We start from the raw sequence: 26,821 nt of genomic DNA on the forward strand, positions 1-26,821 counted from the left end.
GCACAACTGTTCTAGAGCTGCACTTTTATCCACCTTAATTATTGCCTGGAAGAGTTGTGTTGGGAACCACTGTCACTGGTATCAAAGTCTCTTTGTAGTTCTGTCCATGGGCTGATAGAAGCGAGGGATGCCCCTCCTGTAAGTGAGAGAGAGAGAGAGAGAGAGACAGAGACAGAGAGAGAGAGTGAGAGAGAGAGAGAGAGAGAGACAGAGACAGAGACAGAGAGAGAGAGAGAGACAGAGAGAGAGAGAGAGAGAGAGAGAGAGAGAGAGAGACAGAGAGAGAACTATTTATATAAGTACCTGACAGAGTCATTGATCTGTCTTTTTTTGGAGAACAGCCTTCTAGTTTGTGTTTGAACAGAAAATTCCACCTCATGATTACAACACTGCTGACTTCTAAGATTGAGCCAGTAAACTTGTGGGTGTTTGGCTGAGAATATGGGAAGTTCAGTGTGCGTGGGAAATATGCAAATCCGTGTTGAAGTTGCAGGTATGCTGTGAGTGTGTGTGCGTGTGTGAGGCTGTGTGTGTGTGTGTGTGTGTGTGTGTGTGTGTGTGTGTGTGTGTGTGTGTGTGCGTGTGCGTGTGCGTGTGCGTGTGTGTGTGTGTGTGTGTGTGTGTGTGTGTGTGTGTGTGTGACTCTCTGGTGTGAACAGTTGCAGTGATGAAGTCTTTGGCCAGGGTCCCGTTGGTTTCAGCTGTCTGTAATGACAAATGAGTCAACTCAGAATGAACAAATAATTCCAGATTTAGTCAGGGGTGTGGCTAGTCATTTATTTATCTTGCATTTTCATTTGTTTTTTTATTTATGCCACAACAATATTTTTTGATGGGGTAATTCAGTGCTTGTTGATATATACTGAATGAACATGTGTGGTGAACAGTGAGAACCACATTAGCGCTGCTTGAGAAAAGACGCTCGGTCAGATGTGTGATCTCCAGGAGCGTTCTCTTATCATTCTCTTTTCTCATGTCTGCAAACAGTTGCTGGTTCACATTTTTAAAAAAGAACTTTGCTACGATTTCTTTCTGTTTTTTTCATGTTTTTGATCATGTTAATTACACTTGCAACCATGTTCCTTTATACTGCATGTTTCAAAGTAATCAGAAACATGTGTCTCATTTATATCTGCTTTATATCACTGAAATCTTACTTTTTACAGTTCAGAACTATTGGAATCAGCTGTGAGTGTTTCACACATTTGCTGTCAGCGACCCCCAGAGCTCCTCTCCCGACTGGTTAATATACGACATGTTCAGTGCAGTGAAACGGTTTGGCATGGTCTTTACTCCTCATTCTGGATGGAAAATCAGAGACTCCACTGTTATTTATCCAACTACTTTCTTGGCTGTCTTGCACATCAGCGTAGAACATTGACTTGATTGGGCTTTTTCCACAGTATAGCGTGCCAAAGGTTGAAGCCTACAGACTTTGAAAGGTTTTCTATAGGAAGATTGGTGAAACGCAAACTATTGCAAAGCAAGAGCAAATGAGAATCAATTTGCTTTGGGTGTATTTCTGCAAGTTCAGAATGACAATGTCCTGGAGGGGCCTGTTTACATATGTGGGGTTCAGTAATGATTGCTGCGAATCGTGAATCTGTCTCAGTCTCTCTGCTTCTCGCACTGTCAGGCACAAACAGCACGGTTCTTTTAGAGGAACATTTAGCTTTTAAAAACGCTGCAAGCCTGCAAGCTTTACAGGCCGATGTAATGTGAAGATTCAGGTCCCTGATCTCTTTTCTGCACATATCCAGTAAAGATATTTCTGTTGCAATAATATATAAACAGCATGATTACTTTTGCATTTTAGTTTAGGTTCCCCAGCAAAGTTTTTTTCATTTTGCATCATATACATTCATTCAAAAATAGCTTCATTTTTGGCATAATAATATCAAAGGGGGGATTTTGATTTGACTCTGAAAATCATTTTTCCAGCATCATTTGCGTTGAATACTTTTTAATTAGCTGAACCCGAATCCAATCTCAGCGTTGTACTTATGTATTTAAAAATCATTTCAGATATGCCGTTTTCTAATCATTAGCCAACCTTTCATCTCGTCATCATATTAAAGGATGAATCTAATCCAGCTGCTGTTAAGATCAGAATGAGTAAACTGTTCACTTTGATGACATCTCTGCGAAGGCTTACAGAGAAAGGGCCCAAGAGCCATTCATATGAATAACAGGGCCAAACGGCCCCACGATTGAAACAGCTGAAGTGTGTCATAAACTCTAATCTGCATCTCCAAAGACAGACAGAGAAGGATTGCTGAGCAGGAAGCTTTAGAAGAAAACGAATGAATGAACAAATGAACGAATTAATGAATGAACGAATTATGTAATTAGAGCGTGTTCATTGAGCCCAGGTCTGCTGAGAGTTCATTAAAAAAAGATCCATACCCATATTTTTAAGAATGCAGCTAATCTGTGCTGCAAAGTGTCAGCGAGCCATTTTGAAAGTGAGATGATTAACATTTAAGAGCAGCTGGGGCGGGGTGAATGTGCTGAGGGGAGGGAGGGAGGCGGAGCATGGGAGGGAGGGAGGCGTGGCATATAAGGGAGGGAGGCGGGGCATGGCAGGAGGTTACCGTAGTTGCAAAGGCGTCCTCCCAGCCTGGCTGTCACTGCTCAATAATTGCAGCTCTCTGTGGTAAAGAAAGCTCGTACATTTTTAAAGTCCACGCTCAGCGTGGTGCTGCATGGGGCTGAATAGCGCCTATGGAAATCAGAGCGTTAAATTCCACCCAGAAACAAATAATAATTCATTCAGCCTCTTTGATATGCTGTGCGCAATTCCACTGTTGGTCCTAATAAGTGAAAAGATTCAGTTTTTCACATAGCCCCTCTTAACGAGAACCTTGCCTGCTTTTTTAGTTTATTTGGCTGCATGGAATAAGCACTTATTCATTTAAATCTTTTTTATGTGGGCAGAGACTGCTGTGGCTTAAAGGTGTTTCAGGTTTCTCTGTTTCTTGCCTGTATATCCAATATTAGAGCATGGGGAACGACAGCACAGTACCACATGTGTACGGATTTGCACTGAGGAAAAATGCTTACGACCCTAAAATCGAACTAGGGTGTCCAGAATTGTAAAACGTGTCTCCTCTACAGAGACACATGCCGAAGGTTTATTTGCCTGCTGAACAGAAGAAAGGGGAGTTTGATTCTGAAGTGAAGTCGAAGGAAATGAGCGAAGCCAGAACTGCGTTCTGTGGAAACGTGAAGGTGAACGGGAGACTCACCCTCGCGCGAGTCGCAGCGGGACCGCGGTAAAGCGATCTGGGGCCGCGCGAGAGCACTGCGTGCCGCCATGCTGGATCTGATAGCTGCTCCCGCAACGTTAGCGTGATGAATGCCACCCCGGTTGGTGAGACGTCCCAAAACATGAGGGTTATGGGGGGGGAGGCGTTCGTTCGGCACCACTGACGCGGACTCTGTGAGTGCAAATGAACAGGCAGATTCATGGTCTCTCCAGCTCTACGGGGATTATACATCAGGCGATACAGATCACTCGCGCTCTCGTTTCCTCCTGGTATTTACCGCTCATTTGTTTGTCTCCGGGGACAACAGGAGAGCCTGAAGTGAAGCAGCGCTGGACTCATCAGTCCTGTGTGGTGCCATCCCTCTTCTGTCTGCCATCCTGAGAGGGGAAGGCGCCTGCAGGCCTCTTAGGAAGTTCTGAATATGAAATATTAATGCTGAAAGAATCCTGTTTCTGCATCTTGGCGCGCCAGCCCTGATGTCCAATTTACTACTCATATTTTTATTACGAAAAATCTGAATGTATTCTTGAAGGCCAGGATTCGGTCTCACGTGGTGCATGTCTCTCTGGTTTTCCATGTTTAGTCTGAGACTTGTTTAAGCGGGCGTGTTGCTGAAAAATCGATGAAGTGGTGAATTTGTATTTTCCAAAGATGAACTTATGAACTGTCAGTGGAAAGACTTGCTTTAAACTTTAGTGGCTGTCTGCTCACCACCCAGACAGGTCCAATTGTGATGTCTGCTCTAAAATGAGATAATCTTCCTATTTACTGTACTGGTTGTTAACCTCATCATTGCTTTAGCATAATACTCCACATTCTTGAGCGTGTGTGGATGTGTGTTCCTTTGACTGGATCTGCATATCTCACTCAGGCTCCCAACACACTCTGCGTACCTTGACTATGGCCTTGACAGGCAGCTGCTCCAGTGGGAGGACGGTGGCACGTGGAAACAGTCCTGTCTTTTTCTGCAGCCTTAACAAGGCCCAGTCAGTCCTGTGTTTACCAAGCGCCCCAGCTCTGGGAACTCAAGTCCTTGGCAACACATGTCAGGAATGTGTCTCTGCTGTTTCATGCGGTTGAGCAGAGGGAGGATTTGCAGGGGCTGAGTGAAGAGAGAACGTTCCTCTACTCTGAGGCTGGCAGCGGAGAATAGAAATAAAAGCAGAAGAAAAAGAGACATTAGATTCTCTCACTTTCACCTCTAGATTTGAGAGTGATGCTTAGAAGGGTTGTGTGTTTAATTTGCCAGTCTGGATGCCTGCTACTTAAGAGTTCAGGTAAACAGTGTGATCATTTTAGTGCAAATATATAATTTGATGAGTGTTGAGGTCCTTTATTGGTCAGTGTGTTTTAGTCACGTATGTTTGCAAAGAGCGTTTGATCACCTGGCTTCAGTCAGCAGCACAGATGGGAGTAGGTATGGAATATTCACAGCGGCCAGTTTCTCTGTGCTTTATGCACATTAAATGTGCTGTGTTTAATCTCTCAAAAAGCCTGCCTGCTGTTCTTCGGTTTAAAGCTAACTCCACATGACCTCAGGTGCTTTTCAAGTTGTGCCTTAGCTTCTATGTTTTGTCTGCTTCTTCAGCAAGGACGGTCCTAAGCTGGTTGTGGTGTTGTGTATGTGTGCCAGGGAATAGACAGGAACTGGGGAGCTGCATATGCAGTAAGAAAATACAGAACGCAAGTGCGTAGGATTCTCCAAAAATATGCTGTTGCTCTGTAATGTTGAAACTTTGCTAGTCTGTAAAGATGGTTAAAAACTCAAAAGCAAAACTTTGCCTTTGACCAGAATTTTGACCAGAAGCATCAGACATCAACCTTTAGTTTGCTTATGTTTTCATGAATTTGAATTAGACATGGCAAGAGTGATTAGGAGAATAGTAGTTGATTTGGAGAATAGTAGTGAGGAGAAGATCAAACCAGGGGAAGCTCTCATCTGCAGGTCCGCACAGCCTTCATGGATCTGAAAGCTCTGCTCTTAATAGGAGCACAGCGTGGATCTTGCTGGATGGCCTGAAGACAAGGGGCAGAGCGTGGGCTACTTTCAATAAGAAAGAAAGAAAACACATGAATCCGGGAGCTTGTTTTTTCTGCTGCTCAGTAATACAATACGGAAGCCTGAGCCCCTTGGTGAGACACACAGGCGCTTGTGTGGCAGCGTGACTCTGCAGAGTGGGCAGCGTGTAAGCAGAGCACAGAAGCTGCGGCTCAAACTAGCGCCGGACTCTCGTCCGCCAAGGAGCCGGCGCTCCGGGCCCCGGGGGCGGGGCCGAGGGGGTGAGAGAGAGTGAGGCGGAGTGAGACTGAGAGAGAGGAGAGTTCCCTATTTGCATTACACTACACGAACAGACAAGGCCGAGCCCACCGCTGAGCGAGTTACAAAGGCATCACCCTAAGAGTCTCAACAGAGTGTCAAGAAGAGAAGACTAGATCTTGTTCCTGTCCCCTGGCTGTATAGTGGAACTGACAGTCCTTATGGCTGCAGGAATAAGAGATATACCGTATGAGCAGCTTGTATAGCTGCCTCTCGCTCTCCTGCACCCCCCGCCGGCTCCGCCCACCCCCCGCCGGCTCCGCCCACCCCCCTGCCGGCTTTGCGCTCTTTCTGCCTGCCTTGCTTTCTCTCCTCTGCTTTCTCAAATATCTTTCATCCTCTGTGGTGAGAGCGGCTCCTCGTTGGAAGTGTTTTCAGGGCTGGCGTCCGGGCTGCCTGTATTCACGCTTGTGTGAAATTGGATTGCTCATCCGTTGTCTCAGAGTGCAGAGATGTAATACCTGATACTGGCCTGCCTGCCCCACATCGGGGACAGAAGCCCCGGCTCTCCAGAGCCGTTCGGACTAATGCCGCCGCTCCTCATTGGCGCTGTGAAGGACAGCAGGGCAGGGGGTTTAATGATGTGGGGTCGAAGGTCATAACCTCCAGCATAAAGGTAAATTCATGCTAAAGTGTAGGACTGACTGCATAAGGGGCAAATCTTGCTTGAAGGTCGATCCTTTTTATCTTGTGGGACTGGGGCCAAGAGCTAATTTCTCCCTTAGTGGCGATGGCTCAATGACCCTTATGTTAGAAGCACCCTTATTAACACCTCTTGTACACCAGTTCCAAGGCCACTGGCTGTAAAAGTGTGGTTCACTGGACCGTTAAACTCAGGTAGGGCTTTGTTCTTCCACACTGCATGTTGGAGTGAAGTCTCAAGGACGTACAGTCCTTGCTGTAAGTGGCTGATCTCTGATTGTCTCCGCAGCGTGGTTTACTGGAGAACTTGGCCATCAGCACGACCCTGAGGATGCCCTCTTGGGCTGGTGAGTCGATGTCTTGCAGAGGCACTGTCCCAAAACAATGTACCCACCAGGATTTGTGTTGTGACGGTGTCAGGATTCGTGTTGCCACGTTTTCCCACCGTTTGACTCGTTCGTTTAAGCCTAACACGAATGCATAATAAAACTCAAACGATAGAAAATGATTCTGGCTAGTCTGGGCATCTGCCATCTTGTAAAGGGGACATTTCTTTTGTCATGCGGATTACAGACACTCGATTTGGCAACGCGAGCTATGCAGTGACGTCAGGGGGGCGAGAGCCGTTCGCTCAATCAAATTTGTGCCCCATCAAAGGCGCAGCAGGAGACGCGGCTGTCCTGTGTCGCGTTTGAAGCCCCTGAGCCCAAATGAACTCACGCTGAGCCACTGGGTTATGTCATTTGGTTCACTGTCCGAAGAAGCGCCATCTGCCAGGCCGCATCCCCCTTGTCTCTCCTGTTACACAAGGCCAAAATAAATAACAGTGACATTTAAAAAGGTCTGGGCCGAAAGACTTGACATTCAGCGGACCGTCTTCTTTAAGGTTAACTTGGTCTGAAAGCTGATACTGAATGCGTGCACGCCCATCTTCAAACGTGCCCTGTGAAATATCATTAGGATTCCCTTTTCAGCAGCATCAGATTTGAGCACGATGTTTTACTCACCGCGTGGCGACGCACACCTCCAAACACACGCTGACACATCACCACTTCCTGCGTGGGCACAACCGCCTCCTGCAGCCCGTGGTTCGAAATGCACACGCACCCTCCTCCGTAAGCAAGGTCATTATTTACTTAGGAAGGGCCTTTGGCTATACTCAGCCTCAGACAGGCAATATATTTGCAAATGAAAGAGTTCATTAATTACCTCGCTCATAAAAAATCATATCCTGAAGTGTGAGGGCTGCATCTTTACCCAGCATGCAGTGCGTGTTGGAGTGGAGTGCCCACACGCCAGCAGGCTGGAGATGGCGGTGGCTTACACACCGCACTCGTTTAACATTTCAATCGGACGCCGCCAATGGCAGCAGCAGTGAATTGTTAAAGCATGTTTGGCTCTGGTCCACAGCAAAGAATCAATAACCAATTGACTGTGATTTTATAGCCTTTAATCTGTTTCACAGAAAGTTCAGAGACGTGCTTCTCGGACTCCTGCACCTCCCCAGTGCAAATAGCACTAATCCGATCCTAATCTTGTTGGTGTTTTTTTTATATTTTATTTATATATTTATTTTTAAAGAACTATTTGCAGCTCTCTGTGGTAATTATTATTACACTATTTTACAGGGTGCCAAGAAAGGTTACTATATAGAGAAAGGTTACTTGAGAAAGGTTACTATATAATCCACACCGTAGACCACACGGTCTGTGCATCGGTGTCCCGGCTTTCCGAGTCCTGTCTGTGTTGTTCTGCGAGGGGCGGAGAGCACAGGCGTGTTTCAGACGCTCCGACTGTGCTCACATGAAGACTCTTTGGCACAGCCTGACAATGACAAACGTGCAGTTCCAGCCCTAAACATGTGAAATTGAAATACACGGTTAAGCGTGTAAAGTGAAAGGGAAATACATGTAAGAGCTCCTTCCTCTTTTTCACTGGAAAAAAGGCTTGTGATTCTCAGAGCAACAGAGACCTACAACAGAGGGACATGGCTAAAAAACTGGCACAATTTAGGGAAAAGTTTTAGCAAAATCTAGGAACTCTAGAATAAGCAATCTTTGATTTATACATTCTGTAGCAGAAGTGGTGTTTTGCTTAAAGGCATAACACAAGAGGGAGAAGGATTTGCCAATGCTGTGTTCTGCTTCCTCTGACTTTAACTGCTCTCTCTCTCTCTCTCTCTCTCTCTCTTACACACACACACACACACACACACACACACACACACACACACACACACACACACACACACACACACACACACACACTTTCTCTTTCCTTCCCTATCGCTGTTTAACATGTGTGCTTCTCAGCTCCATTGACTTCTCCACAAGAACCGTGGTCTTCCATTTGAATAATACACTCATTAATAATAGATAGGCTTTAAAAACACAAGGTCTAATGTAGTCTTCACGAGTAACTCAATCATGCCCACTTCTGTGGTTTGACCCATACTCCTTACAAATCACCACAAGTAACAAATCGCCACAAGTATGTGTGGTCGTTTCTCATCAGAACAGAACCCATTCGGTACATCCTAGTCTTGTGTCCACTGCATTGCGCACACATTTTGTATTAACGTTGCTGTTAGCATAAGGCTTTTGCACCTTATACATCTTCAGAAGCACCTTATACTATGTGCTATAATGAATGCACATGTGAGTATAACTATGATTTTCTCACTCTCTTTTGATCACTCTCTTGTAATGGGAGACAATGAAGTCTGATGGGTGTTTACACACAGAAGTGCATGATTAGAAGGACAGCACTTGATCAGCCTGCGTTCTGTCAGTCTCCCCCAGGCTTCCCGTGGTGCATTCCAACTAGCACATTAGCAGTTTCCTGCCGCGGGGTCTGAGGAACTCTGTATGATGCAAACAAACCACAGCGCGACCCCTTCTGATGCGCGCGTGGCTCCCGCACGCGTGTCACGGGCCCCACCCACGCGCGCGGACACGGTGCGGGGCGTTTTCATGTGCGCGCCGCGCCAGCGCCTCTCTGAACCGCGACCGTCGGCCAAGTTCATGAATCATCTCCCTTGTGTGCGGCTGCGGAGAAGCAGGCAGCCGTGGTCTCGTTCGCGTGCGTCTCGGTCTCGTTCACGTGCGTCTCGGACGCGGTGCTAAGCGTATTCACGCACACTGCAGCTCTCTGCTGCTTCGCCGTGTAATCTAGAATACTGGATTCGAGGTATTTCAAGGTTAAAATAAGAACTGAGCTCACCGCAGACGTATGTTAGTGTGCCCTTGTGAGACTTGTGGTTTTCTGCACCACTATGACCTGTCATTTTTTGATGTATTATGTGTGATGTGTGATGTATTGTTGGAAATGTTTTTATAGAGTATTTTGTACTCGTCTTTATTACTGTTTAGATTATGGCACAATTCCTGCAAGCGTCTCATATAATGAATCTTTATAGGACATGATGCATTTTCCTTTACAATAAACACAAAATGTGTGAGGTTTTCCCTGAGGTTTAGTCTTTAACTGAGAGTTCATGGTCACAGAATAATGTCTAACAGAAATGTGAATGTTCTGTTCAGTAGATCATTAGTTGTCTTTACTCACTAATGGCATCTTTACCTCTGAAATCTTGATGTGTTATTGTGCAGTGTTTGTGATCCGCATTGAGGAATTGAACACTGACAAATGATTTAGTGAAGGCACCCTTTACTACCTGATCACGTTTAGACATCTGTGAGGTGTTGAGGTGCTGAGGTAGGGATTACGGGGCGTTAATTTAACGAGCATAAGTACAACGTTTGTGTGGATCAGCTGGACAGGATGGGTTGTTCAGGTGTTTGGGTTGATGTTCTGATGTACGATACCTTAAGCTCTTTGTTGAGGATAATAGTCCATATTTCTGGAAAGGACACATCAATTCAGAAGATGAGTTACATGCATGGGTTGCTTTTCTGTGAGGAGAAAACCTGTGTGATAAGAGAAACATTTCATGAAACGGGAGTGTTAGTAGTCATGGCTGCCCTCACATCCATGTGAGAAGATGAACAATACCCATCTACTCTCTTCATCTCCGTATAAATGATGATGATGGAGTCATTAGTAGCTTCAGTATTTCATTACAGTAGAACCATAACAAAAACAAAACAAAATCTTCAGTCACTCAGTGTTAACATGATGACGTTAACTGAGTTTTTGTCTTTTGTCTGTTTATAAACAGGAGAGAAATTTATCGTTGATATGGCCTATCATATCAACAATATCCATCTCAGTGTTAAGAAGGAAATGGTGTGATAGGTTCAGGACACGTCCTGCTCTGTGCAGGACTCTGCCACTCCGTTGCAGGATCGTTACCACGCCTTGTTGTCCACCTTCGGGCCCTGGCGTTCTGATTTGTTCCTTGTATGAGAAAAAGGCATTAATATTAATGCATTACGATGGGGAGAGGAGAGAAGAAAACATTAAGCTATTACTTTTATTCAGATCACTGACATTTGTCTTCTGCTAAAATGTGACCGGAACTGTGGTATTGTAGGAGCTGAATATTGCTGTTGTAAATGAGATGGATTATAACGTGGCTGAGAAGCTAGATGGCGTTTGCTGTAGGCTTCCCCACACCGACTGTAGCCGGGACCTAGTTTACAGCTGTTTACCATACGCAGCCATTTCAGTAGCTCTTCTCCACTGGCCAAAAAAACATGATGTTTACAAGCTGTATCAGCGCACAGTAGCTGAACACCACGGTTATGTGATTTATAAATAAGAGACGTGAACTCCTTAGGCTGGTGCACCCTGGAACCTGTTGTGGTTATTAAACCTTATTTGGGAGAAAAGATGTGGACATTGGCCGTCTTTCTGTCAAACCTTCTGGTGTCGTCACACGGACGTAACTTTGTTGTCAAATAACCTATTTTCCCTATATGCCTGCTGGCCCTTAGTTGTTGAGATTCTTATGATCTTCGATTCCAGGAGGCATCCGACCCAGTTTGTGCAGACGCCTCACTAAACAGAGAGCAGGCCCGACGAGGCAATGACTCGTGTCCAGACGCCAGGGGGGTGTTGGTCTGCACAACTACACTGACTCCTCTCACTTCCTGGGATTTCGTGTGGGTGTTCCGACTTTCTCCTGGAGGCCTCCGGGTGTGTCATCTCACCAGGCCGACATCACTGTGGAAGAGCAGAAGCTCTTTAGTGACCGAGGCTAATCATTGGATTATAATGACAGTAGTGACCGGGGCCTGCTTGTAACGTCTGTAGCACATTCTGATAGCGACCTCTAACGTGAAGTGAAAGATCCACAGCTAGTAACGCGTAAACACGCCGCGTCCCTGTCTCAATTATACTGTTATTGAAACAAATATTTCCAGCGGTCATTGTGAGATAATGAGGCTGCTTATGTGCGCTCTATTTCTTTGAGTTGCGCCCCGGGCGGCGCGAGCGCGCGCGCATGCCGCTCGGTCCTGCGCCGCGCGAGATTGATACCGCGCTCGAGTGTGTAACTTTGAGGAACGGCCTCTGCGCTGCGCGTCCGCGCTCAGATATACTGCCTCATTTCATCAGTTTTAACGACCTCATTTAAAGGCACTTAATGACTCTTACAAATGTCCAGGCGGAGGAATAGATTCATGGGCTATTCTCAGAGGCACCGTCTTCCTCATCCTCTGGCTTCTGCATCTACATTAGATAGCAATCTCAGCAGGACGGAGCCGTGCAACCAATTACTGCATACAAAACAAGTGTGATTCCAAAACGCCACTGGTCCTTGGGTCTATTATATCAACCCTGTACCCTCAGCAGCACTGCGATGTTGGGCTGTGTGTCGTGAGTGTGCGTTTTTAACCGCATCTGTGTGATCATGATGTAGATTTTAAGAAGTGCGGATTGTCTTTGAGTTGGATAGATGTTCCCTAAATCTGTGGTCAGATATGATAATGCAACCTGCATGTGTGACATTAAATTAATCCTTTAAGAGAGAAATCACCAAGAAAATACATTAGTTTAATTAACACTTCATCTTGGAGCGTGACGTTTATTAATCTCAGAAGAACACATCATAACTATCTATAAATTCTGCAAATTAACATTTTTTATATAGAAAAAAAACAGTAGAAAGTTACTTGTTCTTTAAACAGACTGTGATTGTGAAATGTGTATTTCAAGGAGGCCACTGTGTAATTGTAAAGATAAGATCTTAGTCACTTTATGTCAATAATGAGATTTGCTTTGCCCTGTGATGATGAGGCCGATCTTCATCTTGCAATAACCTTTTCCCTCGGGTTTTTACAAAGCCATTTAATTAACATATCCCACAAAATCCTATTATTATTATTTTTACGGAATTTATTAGTGCAGTTTGAGGTAAAATTTAGTATGTTCTTGACTGCTAAAAGTAGCACACTTAGCTTCACTGATTTCATACATGAAGGTAACAGTGGTGCAGACACCAGAATGATCTGATCCTTTTATCTCTGTTGCTGCCAGATTGCCACTAGCACAGATACTATTTTGAAGTGTCTTGCTTGCTGGAATAGGAAAACTAAACAGACTTCTTGTGTCTTTCTCTCCCCCAGTCTGCTCATAGCACAGTCAGCGCTAGTCAGCAGCAGCAAACAGAACACGTTGCTATGTGATCTCTGCTGTGTTTAAAAGATGTCTGGTATTATATGCATGCACTTACTTATATGTAACCATTTTGAAGTACATATTTAAATCTAGATTTAAAGTGAATTTATATGATTAATTGTATAATGCGTAATAACAAATTGTTATTGTGGTTTCTCCAAAGTTACTGAGTTGCTGGTTTCTTGTATTGAGAGACGCTTGGGTCAAAATGCTGTTATTCTGACTGGCCAAAGAAAATAACTACTGCTCGAAGCTTCATGATGTTCACAAGTAATGATTTAGTGAGTAGTGATTTAGTGAGTAATGATTTAGTAAGTAATGATTTGATTATAGCCTTTGCTTTAGTGATCTCATAATCTTGGCAGATGTGTGTGTGTGTGTGTGTGTGTGTGTGTGTGTGTGTGTGTGTGTGTGTGTGTGTGTGCGCGTGCAGGTAGATGTGTTGTATAGATGAGCAGATGGGACAGGTGGAGGGGGTGTGAGTGGGAGCCTGAACACCAGGGGCAACACCAGACAGGGGCAACACCGACAGGGGCAACACTGGGGCAGAGACAGACACCAGAGCAGAGACAGGAGCAGGGACAGACGCAGACACAAGGCAGGGGCAGAAGGCAGGGGCAGAAGCTGATCCTCTCCTGTTCTGAGGTCTTAGCAACTGTGCTACTCAACTACTAATTTTGCTCATCCACGTTTATTACAGATATAATCTCAACAGTCATAGAGGTTCACAATGTAATATTTTTAGCTTTTTTTCCAACTGTTTGCAAGTCAATGTTATCACGGAGTTTACAACGTGACGTGTTTAACTGGTCCTATCAGTAAGCTAGCAGTGCAGTTAAATGGAAATGACTAGAATGTCATTCTACTGTAATTAATGTCAAACTAATTTAATTATAAATATGTGTTTTTTCTTACATCAGAAACAGCCATATGCATAATCATTGATTTATTTTCAGTCTTTAGAGGTGAAAGTGGGTGGAACTCGTATGTTAGCATAAGATCTTAATGCAGTTTTTGCAGTACTTCTCTATTGGTGCGCCATGCCCCCCTGCCGGTATTGAACCAGCCAATCACGCCAATTACAGCACACCTGCACTTCCCTGCTCCCAATCACAGGTTTATTTCCTTCACCTGTCCCTCCTTCTCCGAATCGTCTTCTTCACCTGTGTGTAATCCCCAGAGGGGAGCGAGTAGAATGCCTGGTGATGGTGGGTCTGAGCCTCCTCTCGGACACCTCCCAGAAGCTCCCAGAAGCTCCCCAGGGATCGCTCCTGCCACATGCGCTGGGAAGAGCCTCATTTCTCTCTGTGTCTATGGGAACACAAGTGGTTTTGAGCACTTGTGTGCTTGCTCTGAACTTCCAGAGTGTCGCACGGTGATTCACTAGTTGCTACACCTAGAACTGCGATAGTTCAAAAGACATTGATCCAAACTTCCCTTGGCCAGACTTCACATTCATAAAGTGTAAAAGGAGGTTTCAAAAGAAAGAAGGAAGTGTTGGTGTGTACATACAGTGATCTGTGAGCGATTGGTGCATCCTGCCTTTAATCTTTTTCCTTTGTGTACCTGTAAATGTAAACGTAACAGCCAGAGTGAAATGAACCAAGATGATAGCGCTGAAGGGAATAGTGTTGAAGAAGTGTCACCAGCAGGAGTTCAGGGGTGGGTGTGTGTGTGTGTGTGTGTTCTGTTCTTCCTTCTATGAGTGCTGTTTCTCTAGTGCATGGCTGTTGTTGACACTGTGCCTGTAAACAGACGGTGGGTCAGTGCATGACATACACACCCACGCACATGCGCATGCATGCTCACACACACACACATACACACACACACACACGCACACACATATAACCTTTTTCTTACCATCAATAGGTCTAATTATGGCATTTTTCACTTCTTGGCATGAAATTGTACTGAATGCTAGTGCTAAGAATGAAGTTCTGTCAGCCATGGTGGTGTATTGGCTGTTACTGATTGACAGTGGAGAAAGGAGCTTGGGCCAGTGACATTGTGCTGAATATCCTTCTTTGAATGGCCCAATTTCCTGCCAGTCTACATTTAGTGTACAAACCGAGGACAAGGACAGAATGAGGCTATTCAATAATTGACATAAAAAAGCACCTTAGCACATGGACCATTTTTATAGAACATTTTCCTGAGGAAATGACATCGTCTTTCTATGAAGTGAGAATATCTGCTACTATTAGTGGAACCTTAACTTCTCTGGTAGCACTCTGCATTAATCAGGCAAAAACTTTTTGCCATCCTCAGCTTCATTCAGACATTTAGAGACATTCAGTTTTGTACTGTAGTCTAAAAATGTAAATGGAGTCTCCATTTCATCACTCCCCAATTTCACCAGCTATAAAAAGAAGAGCCATCTCTTTCATCACAAAGTAAATAAATCTTCAGAAGCTGTACTTTTCCGCAGACGTTACATGGGCTCGGGATCATTGGTAGTAGCATCAGTCAGTATTCTTTGTTTTAGATCAACCTTCAGCCTCTCCAACGTTGCCATGTCACAGAGAATAGGAGTTGTCTGTGGTCACAGGACCTGACGTCTCCACAGCCTTTTGGTTGACGAGCGTCAGACATTTTGTCTCTGAGTGCTGGGCTGCGTGGCTCTCTCTCTCTCTCTTTCTCTCTCAGTGAAGGTCGGTGCTGTATGTCCCCCCCCCAAAGCGGCCAGGAGACGTGGACAGATAACACATGTTTTTATGGAAGGAGTCCCACCTGCCCCTCTGTCAGCAGGTGGCACAGCAGCTACCACCACACATGTCCCACGTGGCATGAGCCTGCCAGCCATGTTCTCTCACTGGGCTGTTTGTCAGCATAAAATCACACCATTCAGTGTGGCTCAGTGGCACCGTTGGGTACAGTGCCTTCCCTGCAAAAAATAGTCCAAATCATACTCGGAGTGGTCTGGATGGTCTGCTTCATTCTGGTGGGGGTTTAGTGACAAAATGTAACTGCATCAGCCCACAGTTACCATCATCGCTCAGTTTGATGTTTCTGCATTCCGAGATCCTCCCTCATTTTCCAGATCCAGATTCTGGGGCTGGTCGGAATGGTTCAGTATTGACCTACTGTCAGTTTCCAGGCTTAGGATGTTCCCAGGACATGTTGCCACGCTAAATTATAATCACAGTGCCATTATGCAAAGTGGACAGGATGCTTGAAATTAAAACCAGTTATTTTCTTATAGTGAATCTAACAGAGATGGCGGAAATGTGTGAGGGCTTCTCCTCTTCTCCTCACAGACTGGCATTCTGCTTCTGTTTATGCTGAGTGCCTCCAATCAGAGTCACTCCACCCAACTCCTCTGGGAAATACCACACCAGTGATATCCCATTTGCCATAAATAACTTCAATAAACCTGTGAAATGATACGATGAAATGTAGCGCTGAACGTCCAGTTAGGGTAACCTGTGTAAACCTGTGTAAATAAAACAGGAACTAGACTGTGGAGGTCCCAACGTGCCTGGGTTTAATGAGTATTTCTCCCCTGCGGTGCGAGCCTGTCTGATGCTGTTCTGGTGCTCTGCACCCATAGCCTGCAGTGCCGGCTCCACTCAGGTTGTTTCTGCTCAGTAACTACCCTCAGGCTGAGAAGGAAGGTGATGCTGTTTCCAGAAGGTTCCTCAGAGATCCACCCCTCAATGGGCCTGCCGTCCATTTGTTCTTCTAACTTAATAATCCTTGCACCCTGCCAGTGAGACTGTGTTATCATTAGAACTGGCCAAGATGGTCATTTTCACATTTAAAATTGTGTTGGAATTCCTTTGACAAAAATGAAAAAAACATTTGTGTCGGCTGATTCAAGGTGAATTGTATGAGATAGATGAGATGGTTATGAAATGAATATTACGAAGCACAAAATAGTTTTGAGTGTTTCTATGGTGAGGGTCTATTCTGACTGTATGTGTTATGAACAGTGTCTTATATTCTATTGTAGCACATCGCCCGTTACCATGACAATGCAGCTACTGTTTATCACGGAAATCATCTGGCAAAAAACTGACAAATATCTTCCAATTTGTCAAATACGGTTATAGAAACAGAATAAAATTACATTTATATAAACCCCCCCCCCAAATATACATAAACAGACTATGCTTAATAAAATCAAACAGAAAGGTTATCACTGCGGTGAGCGGCTGCTGGGCGTTTGTGGTGCTTCTGAGGCGTTTTCAGGTGACTCTTCTGGAGGAGAATGAACATTGGTCAGAGAAACCTCGTGGGCTCAGGGCATCTACTCTGATCACGATCAGGATCTTACACCATGAGAGAGACCTCTGAACACATCACAATCTACACCAGCACTACAAAAATCCACACCAGCACTCTGATTCAAACTTACAGCTATCATCATTATTAATCCGATAATATCTTTATTCTATATATTTCTTTTTGTATTTATAGTCAAAATTGTGGTCAAAATTACTGTCACGGCCCTTCTAATATTTATGACATCCTGGTGTTTTTAGTGTAAAACAGTTCTGAAAGTTAGCTACTCTGACCTGAGCTGAGAACAAAGCATTTTCATAGTGAATTTGCTGATAGGTGAGATTCATCAGAAGAAAGCCATGTAAAAGCTTTGAACGTGGACTCCCTGTGATATTTCATTAGTAACATTTGCGCATAAGGTTTGATACATCTTTCTTTATTCTGTTAAATACTGGCAGTTTTGCAGATGCGTTTGAGCAATTTGCATAAAGTATTTCTATGCTGAAAGGCCGTCCCACTGCTTGGCGGGGCACGACGGCGGCGGCTCTAGTTTTAAATGCCTGACATATTTTCTGTTGCTTTTCTCTTTTCTGTACGCTGTAGATTTTCCACCACAATAGGCCATGGTTCATGCTGCAATTCAAACCTTCAGTTCCTCCGACACTCTGAATCCAGAACAAATTGTGAGCACATTTTGGCAACTTCATTGTTTACTTTGGTAGACAGCTGTATAGGTTATAGACACAAAAGACAGAGAGAGGAAAAGAAATTGCCTAAAGCTTTTCGTTCTTTGCCTCTTTTGGGTCAAAGTGGTAGTTACAGTCGGTGAATCAGAACAGCCTGTCTCGGGCCAAGTGAAAATGACATGTCAAAGGAAATGAGGTGACGCGTGATGATGGATGGGCCTCCCTCTCTTGCTATTGCTGTCAGCTCCACCCACCCCTCCACTCATCCACAACACCATCGCCAGCCCGCTGGCAGAGGCGAGGAACTAATAAAAAAGCAACCTATTTCGCTTTCGGCTTGGCTCACCGAGCCCTGTGTGCGTCGTCGAGGACTCTGAGTTCGACTGGAGCGCTGTTTGTGGCGCACTGCGTGGGCGGGTGGCTGTTGTTATTGAAATTTAGATTCGGATTAAATTTGTATAGGCTGAAGTCCCCCAAGATGGCTGAGATGGGGACGCGGCCTCGCAGGTGCTGGCCTTGCGGATGCATTTAAATTGGCCCATAATGCCCTTGGGGAGCAGCGCCTGTGGACCAGCGGTTGTGACTGGCCCATCCTTATCTGCTTGCGGTTCGTTATTAATTGATGTGCGTATCTGGGAAACCTGGGCACAGGCACCGGGGCTTAGTGTAACTGACGGGGCCACGGATGAACCGGGCCGCTCACCTCCGAGGCCTGTTTAGGCTAAGCCACCCTTCTCCGCGCCGGACCGGGTTTCTCCTGTTGCATCAGTGTTTCACTCACTCCCAACCCTTAATGATGTCTACACAAGCAGAATTTGGATTTTCACTGACACTTTCTGATGTTTACAGAAAGTAGAAATTGCACGATGTTTGGTGTAACGGCCGTCTGGAGGATAGCGTGTTTTCTCCCAGGGATGAAGTTCTTAAGGCTCCATAATAGCGTGCAGCACCGGGGATGTTGCTATGATGTCTGTCGGAGGAGGTTTTCGTGTGGCCAACTAGCCTGGTGCCTCTCTTTATGCAGGACGGGAGAGATTAACCTTTAATTACTACACTGGCACTGACCCTGCTAACCTCATTCTGCCTTCTCTCTCTCTTTCACTCATTCTCTGTGCCCTCACTCTGACATTCTCTCATGCTCAAATACACACACATCCACACACAGGCGCTTCCCTCTCTCACACCCTCCCGCCCCAGTTCCAGTGGTACTGGCTCTGCTCAGTAGTTCAAAGTTGGGTTCTTCCGGCCAGCCCTGGTAATGAAGTCTCCTCGCACACCTCGGTTGAGGCTTTACCGTTTCACTCCCACTGCCCTCATCTGGAGTGCAGTCACGCGCCCCAAAACAGCTCCAGCCCTGGCTGCCAAGATGGACGAGTGTCATATGCTGGGACAGCCTGTTGCACATGGAGAGAGAGAGGGAGAGAGAGAGAGAGAGAGAGAGAGAGAGAGAGAGAGAGAGAGAGAGAGAGAGAGAGAGAGAGAGAGAGAGAGAGAGAGAGAGAGAGAGAGAGAGAGAGAGAGAGAGAGAGAGAGAGAGAGAGAGAGAGAGAGAGGGTTGGTGGAGGTGGGATCGAGCAAGTGAGAGTCATTAGCATGTGGTGGCAAAGGATAACTCCTGTGAGGTGGAGACATGCTCTAACCGCACCGGCTCTGTTTGATGATTCAGACACTCTATTGCTCCTCTCACATGGGAGTGAGTAAAATTGTAACCCTTCCTCCCCCTAAGCCCACTGCAACTGGGCTCCCCGCTGGCGTTCGCTGGAACGGGCGGCCCTAACACGACCCGGCGCGGCCCTGGCGTCTTTGTTCGGCTCCCACGGGAACCACGAGGAGGCTGACCGGACGTCTCCTGGGACGGGCCCGGCTCGCAGACGGCCCTTGCGGTCAGCGCCTTCCTCCCCGTTGTCCGCGCTGGCCTGGAGAGAGGGCGCTCCCCAACTCCGTCACACGAGAGCATCGGCCGTGCTGCTCCGAGCCTTGTGGGAAACCAGACACGATGGCGGTCAGGCACAGCGTTCCTCAACGGGCTGAACTGAAGCTTCTGCTTCCTGTTCAAAGCTATGGTTCACAGGACTCGTTAAATATTGCTTCAGAACGGTAGCTCTCTGATTAGTGGTTTTCCGGTGCCAGATACGTTGGCGGTAATGATTGTAAACTGCGTTCCTTTGTTTGTGTCCAACAGTGATACTTCATCAGCGTTTGAAATTTGTCAGGGTAAAACGCAGGGTGGTGGCACAGGCAGTAATATTGAACAATTTGCACAGAGAATAGCTCTGCTTCTGAGATCATACCCCCCCCCCCCCCCCCCCTCCCGACCCGACCCGACCCGACCCTGGCTCCCTCACGGGCCCCCGCGGATTCCTGAGATGATGCCGCAAATATATCTTCCCTCTAATTACAGCCCTTTGTCTGCAGCACGCTCGGTCAGCCCGTTAGCATCGGCACTAGCCGCGGCTGTGCGGAGCACTGGAGCGGTGGATTAATGTATGCCGAAGCGACTCCTCCGACGCCTCCCATAATAGATGCGTTTAGGCTGCAGCTGTAAGCCTCGTGCGCTGAAAGCCCGCTCGCGCTTGCGCTCGCGCCGGACGACAGCGGCTGGTGCCCCTCCACAGCCTGCGGAGGAAGTGTGTAACCATGGTGATATTTACCTCGCCTGTACGCCTGACTGAAGCCCTCGCTGATAAGGAATGGTGGTGAATCATTTCAGAGCGATCGAAAGAGAAAGGAGTATTTTCGCTGTGCATGAGATGTCTGGAGAATATGTTAGTAATTAGCATATCATTAAAGTCGTAGACTCCATAACCGTAATAGTTAACACAATGCAAATGGAAGTCGTTCAGTCATGCAAAGCTACTCATATATGAAAGCGCTGACAATGGTGAGATGATGCGGAATAGACAGGTTTAGCCTGAACACTGAAGTCAATGGAAAGGACGCTTCTTAAAATGTCAGAACCAGCTCTGGGCAATGTGACGTACAGACCCAGTCATCTGTGCTCGTGCCTGTGATGGAAACTGTTGATGTCATTTTCAAGTGTGAAGCGTACAAGCGTGGTTTTGTGTAAGTATGATTTGTTACATGCATGTGTGTGCGTGTGTGTGTGTGTGTGTGAGTGTGTGTGTGTGTGTGTGTGTGTGTGTGTGTGTGTGTGTGTGTGTGTGTGTGTGTGTGTGTGTGTGTGTGTGTGTGTGTCTTTGTTTTCTGTATTTCTCCCTCAGCAACTTTGAACTGTCTCCCAGCGAGACAGCAAAGACAGTTCTCCCTGTAACAAAAGAGTTTACACTGGGGAAAATCCCAGACCAGTGCCAGCAACAAACATCAATTTTCATTGTGCTGAAGAGCTTGAGAGGAATGCTTGTTTTGGCTGCCTGATTTACACTCTCTCTCTCTCTCTCTCTCTCTCTCTCTCTCTCTCTCTCTCTCTCCCCCTCTCTCCTCTCATACACACACAATTCCAGTCTGGTTTCTGTTGAGTCAGAGGAAAGCCATCTGCCATACAGTGATAATGGGTCACGAGGGAAGAAGAATCTGCTAAGAGCGGAGATGAATTAAAATAGTAAGAAAATGAGTATCCTCAACTCCTTCCGTATTTTGCCATTCTTATGTCCACCATTACCGATGTCAGCAGGCATGGCGCATATCACCTACAAGTGTGAAAGACTACATAATATGTTTGTGAAAGGCTGATTATGAAATCGATGTCAAATGGGACAGGTGGGACTCTCTGGAAATGTGGAACACAGTTGCTCACCAGTGCTGGGAGTACAGTGGTTTTTATTTGCTGCATTATTGTTGGGACTGGTGAAAACAAGGCGTGAGGTGAGGTAGAGTGGGGAAATGGAACATGGGGGGACAGAGCGTCCCCATGAGATCCCTGCATGTCTGGCCTGTTCCCCAAAGGATACAAACTTTCAATATTTTCCACAGATCAATGCTGGCCCACAAAAGTAGCAGCTGAGAAGACGACATCACTAGGTCACAGATCACACGTTCTTTATGTCACGTTTGTCACTTTCTGTAAAACTAGGACAAAGTTGAGGTAGGTATGGATGCCGTGCTGAGAGCTTTATGACCCATTAAAGTATAACAAGAATTAGGAGGTGACGGATGTTGGCAAGCTTCTCACAGATGCTTGGGCAGGCTATTTTAGTCTATTTCTGTGGATAAATGATCATGTAACAATGGCCTTTAAGAAGAGAGAAAGTTGACTTTTAAATATATAAAGGCCATAACAATGGAAATTACTAAAAACTCAGAGCAACTCTTGCCAAACCGTTGTCTTTGTTGTTCCTATAGCTTGTCCATGGTCTGCACACTTCATTTCTTTGAGTGTATGTGTAGGCTTCTCTACTTTGGCACAGAAGTCATTAACAAGTGTTTCATTAATAGATATTGTCAAAGCTTTACATAACTGGAAAATAAATTGGCTGCGGACAGTGGTAGCAGAGATGCATGATGAGAAGATTGATGAAGTGAACCGTGGGTCAGGGGGTAATGGAACGGAGAGAAGGTTGGAGGTGGAGGTAAGGGGTTGACCACCAGGTCTTTTCCATTAACGTGGGGTGCGGTGCGGGGTGAGATTGTGAATAGGGGTTAACGTTTGTCGCTGTTGGCCCATTCTCAAATCTGCTTGTATGACATGAAGGTCCAACACCCCTTCACCGAAAGGCTTGTTTGGCATCAAATCTCAACTCTATAACAACAAAGCGCAGAAAAGTAAGTAAAGCAAAGTTCCCAAACTGTCCACGCCATTACTTAATGTTTCTAGGTGGTTTATTCATCGTTTTCCTTTCTTTGTATTCAACACTTTCCTCCGCTGTAAATGTCTCCACTCGGCTTGCTGAGGTCTTCCTTCCAGTGTGGCTCGTTGGGTCGTCGCAGCAGAATAACGTTGGGCAAATTACTCAAGGGTGCTCCACTGTTCTCCAATGCATGTTCAACTTAGTTGGAGAACCCAGCAATAGTCACTTTAAGCAGTGTTATTTCTGGATGAGTTCTCTTTTATAGGTTCATGTAAATGCAGCTTTTAGGTCTGAAGTTTAGGCCTCAACTCAGTACATAAGTGCCAGAGTTAAGGGTTGCATTTGTATTTGTTCTCAGCTTCTTTCAAATCACTAGAACACGTGGAATTCACAAATGATCTCCGTCTGTCCTGAGAACCCTTAAGGTCTAACAATTAACACTGATCGAATGCTTCTGTGCAGTTGTATCGATCAGACTGTATGCAGATTGCTGGAGGCGTCGGGTGGAGTACTTACACCTGACCAGCAAATCAGACATCTGAGGAGCATCTGGGAAGCTCGATGACGCACAATTACAGTCTCACAGACTCCGTCAGAAGGGGCTGGAACGACCCATTTTTGATCCGCAACGTTTGATCCCAGAGTCAAAGCGACCATGCGGCTGACGTAGGGCGATAGACCAATGCCTGTCCTTCTGTTCTCCTCTTTCAGGCTGCGGGGCTTTCTCCTGGGGAGAACCAGACCCCGGGTCTCCTCCTGGCTCCCGGAGTGAGATGGGGCCAGACACCCATTAACCAGTCTACGCCATGGGACACGGACGAGCCTCCGGCCAAGCATCACCGTGAGAGCGACCCCACGGGTAAGTGGATATCACCGCAACCGCTTCACCTTCCCTCAACCCAACATGGATGCTGCTGGTAGGAAACATTATTGTGTACAAAAATAGCACTGCTTGTCTACAGAGTATGTAGTATGGTGGTATAAGTATATAGTATGGTATATGGTGACATAATATGTAGTATGGTATATGGTGACATAAGTATGTAGTATTGGTGACATAAATATGTAGTATGGTATATGATGACGTAAGTATGTAGTATGGTGACAGGTATGTAAGCAATGCACGTGATAATATTCACGTGATAGAGATTAAAGCCTACTTTAAATACAAACTAGTTACTTTATTAGAAAGACCTACAGATGTAGTATGTAGTCCATTTTATTGTCATGCATGATTTCTTTCAGCCGCTCTAGGCCTTCCTGGTAAATATACAGACAATGTTTGATCACACACACACAGACACACAAAAGAGCAACCACACACACACACACACACACACACACACACACACACACACACACACACACACACACACACACACACACACACACACACACACACACATATAAGAGCAACACTCCTGTTTCCAAGTCAACCTGGACTATCCACTACTAGGCCACTACAATGTCACTGGTAATGTGGCAGTGTTAATAATATACAACCATCAGTGGTCCTGGGATCAGAAATGGACCCGGAACAGGGTGGTGGCATCAGGGTCACTGACAAACTCTGCATGCCAATGGATGGGTTGCTGCCTGAAATTGGACACTTACAAAATATGCCCTCACCTAATGAACCGGCCAGTTAATACAGGTGCAAGGTAGATATATAAGGTAGATACATTTTATAATAAAATGCTGATAATATTAGGGTTGTTCAAGGCCTGGGACATTCCTCTGCAGAAACACATTCACTGCCCTTGAGTGGCCATCTCTCTAGGGGCCTTTGTGCATGCTAAATAATAAGAATTTCACTTGAGAATGTTTTCAGATAAGATGCATAGGACCCAAGGATTCATGCTGATATCATCACAACTGGCATTCAGATTTTACACACATCAAAATGTACATAATAAAAATTCAAAAGAGTATAGTTAATCAATGAAATATCATTCATACTTCATAGAACACCACAGTATACCACAGAACACCAGTCACCAGTAAATACAATTTAATGAGGTTGATGATTAAAACAATGTTTTCTAAATGACATCTGAAGTGTTGCTTCTAATCTGGACACATAAAAGGTCTGTAGACTTTATAAAGATCAAATAAAATGTTTTTGACCTCTGAAAGTCAGACATTATATGGCCATTGCACTGTGGCACTGAGTCTTTGTGCAGAAGGCGCACATTTAGGGTCTGTGGCCCCTCTCTGGTGGCCCCCGGGACAGTCCGTGGTCCCCCGCTGGGCACTGTGATTGTGGGCTGAATGGCTCAGTGGGGGAGCTGCGTTAGCATTGTGCTGTGATCTCCGGAGCCCCAGTGCCTGAGCGGCGCGGGCGAGGTTCTCCTTCACGGTTCTCCTCCACAGTTCTCCTCCACAGTTCTCCTCTGTGGTTCTCCATGGTTCTCCTTTGCGGTTCTCTTCTCTGGTTCTCCGCGGTTCTCCTCCGCAGTTCTTCTCCGCGGTTCTCCTACACGGATCTCCTCCATGGTTCTCCTCTTTGGTTCTCCGCAGTTCTCCTCCGCAGTTCTCCTCTGCAGTTCTCCTCCACACTGACACTGATGCAGCCGTGTGCCTCACACATCAGCTCCAGAAGAACACAGAAGAACACGACTCCTGCCAACGCCGGTGTTAGTGGCCACTGCAGGAAGTGCGCTGAGGAAGCTTGCCAACTTATTCCAACTTATTCTCCTCCTGTGGCAATTTATTGTAGCGTTGATTTGGAATGAAATTAGACATTGACTGAGAAATTCAAAAAGATTGAGAACTCTTTGAAAAGGCGAAAAAGCACAACGGATGTTTCGCACATTTTAATTACAGGGTACAACAGAATAATCAAGACTGGGATCCATTTCATGTTAATGCAATTACTTTTCTCTTTGAAACCCTTTCATTAGTTTTGCAGGCGAAGACTGCAGATATGAATGCATGTTGGGTAGTGCTAATGAGCTCAGGCTTTTAAATTCAATTAAAGCACAGGAACACTTTAATACCCTTGACAAAGAATGAAGGTATGGGTGATCTCACTTACTTATTGGCTAATATTCGATGATATTCTATTTTTATTTATTTATCTTATTGAAACGAGTCCAATGCAACTTGTTTTATTTATCAGGACTGTGGGAAAGAGATGCTCTGTGTTTGGTTATGATTAGGTGGGAGATGCGTCTGAATGATGCAGGTGACCTGCCTGTAGAGGTCAGTTCCTCATCCCACTGCTAACACCCTCCCTGCCATGAGCACCAACGTAATGAATAATGTTTTAAAATCTTTTTTCCCCGTCTGGTATCTCGGGCCCCGTAGTCTTTCCCCAGCCATGTGCTATTTTCCTCTTCCGGAGGAAGGAGGGCACAGGTCCAACATGGCTGCATATTCATGAGATTAATCTGGCCTGTTGTGGCTGTGTATAAGTCTTCCCATAAGCCACCTCTCTGGTTCTGATCCATGAGTTTGTGGCAGCGGGGACAGACACGCTGCAGGGTCTCTGATTAGCTGGTATCGAGCTCCACATACTTTGGAATGTGGTGGAAACTGACAGAATACTTTGTTAAACGATGTTTGCGTAATGTTGATATTCAGCGATGCATGAATTAATTACTAAATTCATAACAAAAACACTTTGCAGGGAAAGAGCCACTTTTAATCTTATGGAAACAAATGTGGTCTAGTAGTGAAAATGCTAAAACAAGATTAATAAGCGTTTTAAAGCAATTCTTTTCTAAAATTGCACGAGTTAATGTAAACAATTCAGGATTGCTATAAGTAATGGCCATAGCTAGCACAGGTGCTACACACAGCTAGCAAGCTTTCATTAAAGCACACAAACGTTAGTTTGCTACCTTCTAACTGCCAACTAGCCCTTCTGCTGTCTGGGACAGCACTGTTATTGAAAACTTCTGTTACTTGAGCATAACCAGGAGCTGTCAAAAGCTTATAAAACATGAGCTGTTTCTAATCCAGAACAATCTACAGACGGCTGTCAAGTTTCAGCACATGTAGAGTAATGTGGTTTCTCTGTTTCTGTCTCCATTCCTGTCTTTCCTCATTCAGGGCCCCCGTGGGCACCACCTGTGGTGGCAGTCAGTCAGACTAGCCTCTTAACCCACACCTACGGGATGCCACAGCCTCCGGTCTACAGCCAGGGCATCTCTGTCCAGTCACCTGTCATAGGAGTCACGCCCGCTATCCAGACCCCGGTTCCTCCCCACCACCCCCTGATGACCGCCCACTTCCAAGTCCCACCACACTCGTCCCAGGCCCCTGCCGGCCTAGTGCTCAACCTGCAGAGCCCGTCACCGTACGCCACCGGCCAGCCGCCAATCGCACCGTCGCCCCTGACCACTGGCG

At 45.8% G+C, this 26,821-nt stretch overlaps 1 protein-coding gene across 3 annotated transcripts in view; it reads left to right on the plus strand.

The window, feature by feature from the left end:
* Positions 1–26,821, plus strand: part of klhl29 (kelch like family member 29) — a 133,313-nt gene that overhangs the window by 42,524 nt on the left and 63,968 nt on the right. Inside the window, exons 1-3 of one of the 3 annotated variants that reach the window (XM_077016823.1) lie at positions 20,141–20,786; positions 23,180–23,327; positions 26,525–26,821. The exon at positions 26,525–26,821 is cut by the window's right edge and continues 228 nt beyond it. In XM_077016823.1, coding sequence (XP_076872938.1) covers positions 26,590–26,821 — 232 coding nt within the window. In that variant the 5' untranslated portion in view covers positions 20,141–20,786; positions 23,180–23,327; positions 26,525–26,589. Of the gene's footprint in view, positions 1–20,140; positions 20,787–23,179; positions 23,328–25,563; positions 25,673–26,524 lie in introns of those variants that run through there. The other 2 variants (XM_077016822.1, XM_077016824.1) reach the window with 2 other exon arrangements.

The sequence above is a fragment of the Brachyhypopomus gauderio genome, chromosome 9 (genome assembly GCF_052324685.1).
Source record: "Brachyhypopomus gauderio isolate BG-103 chromosome 9, BGAUD_0.2, whole genome shotgun sequence".
NCBI lineage: Eukaryota > Metazoa > Chordata > Actinopteri > Gymnotiformes > Hypopomidae > Brachyhypopomus > Brachyhypopomus gauderio.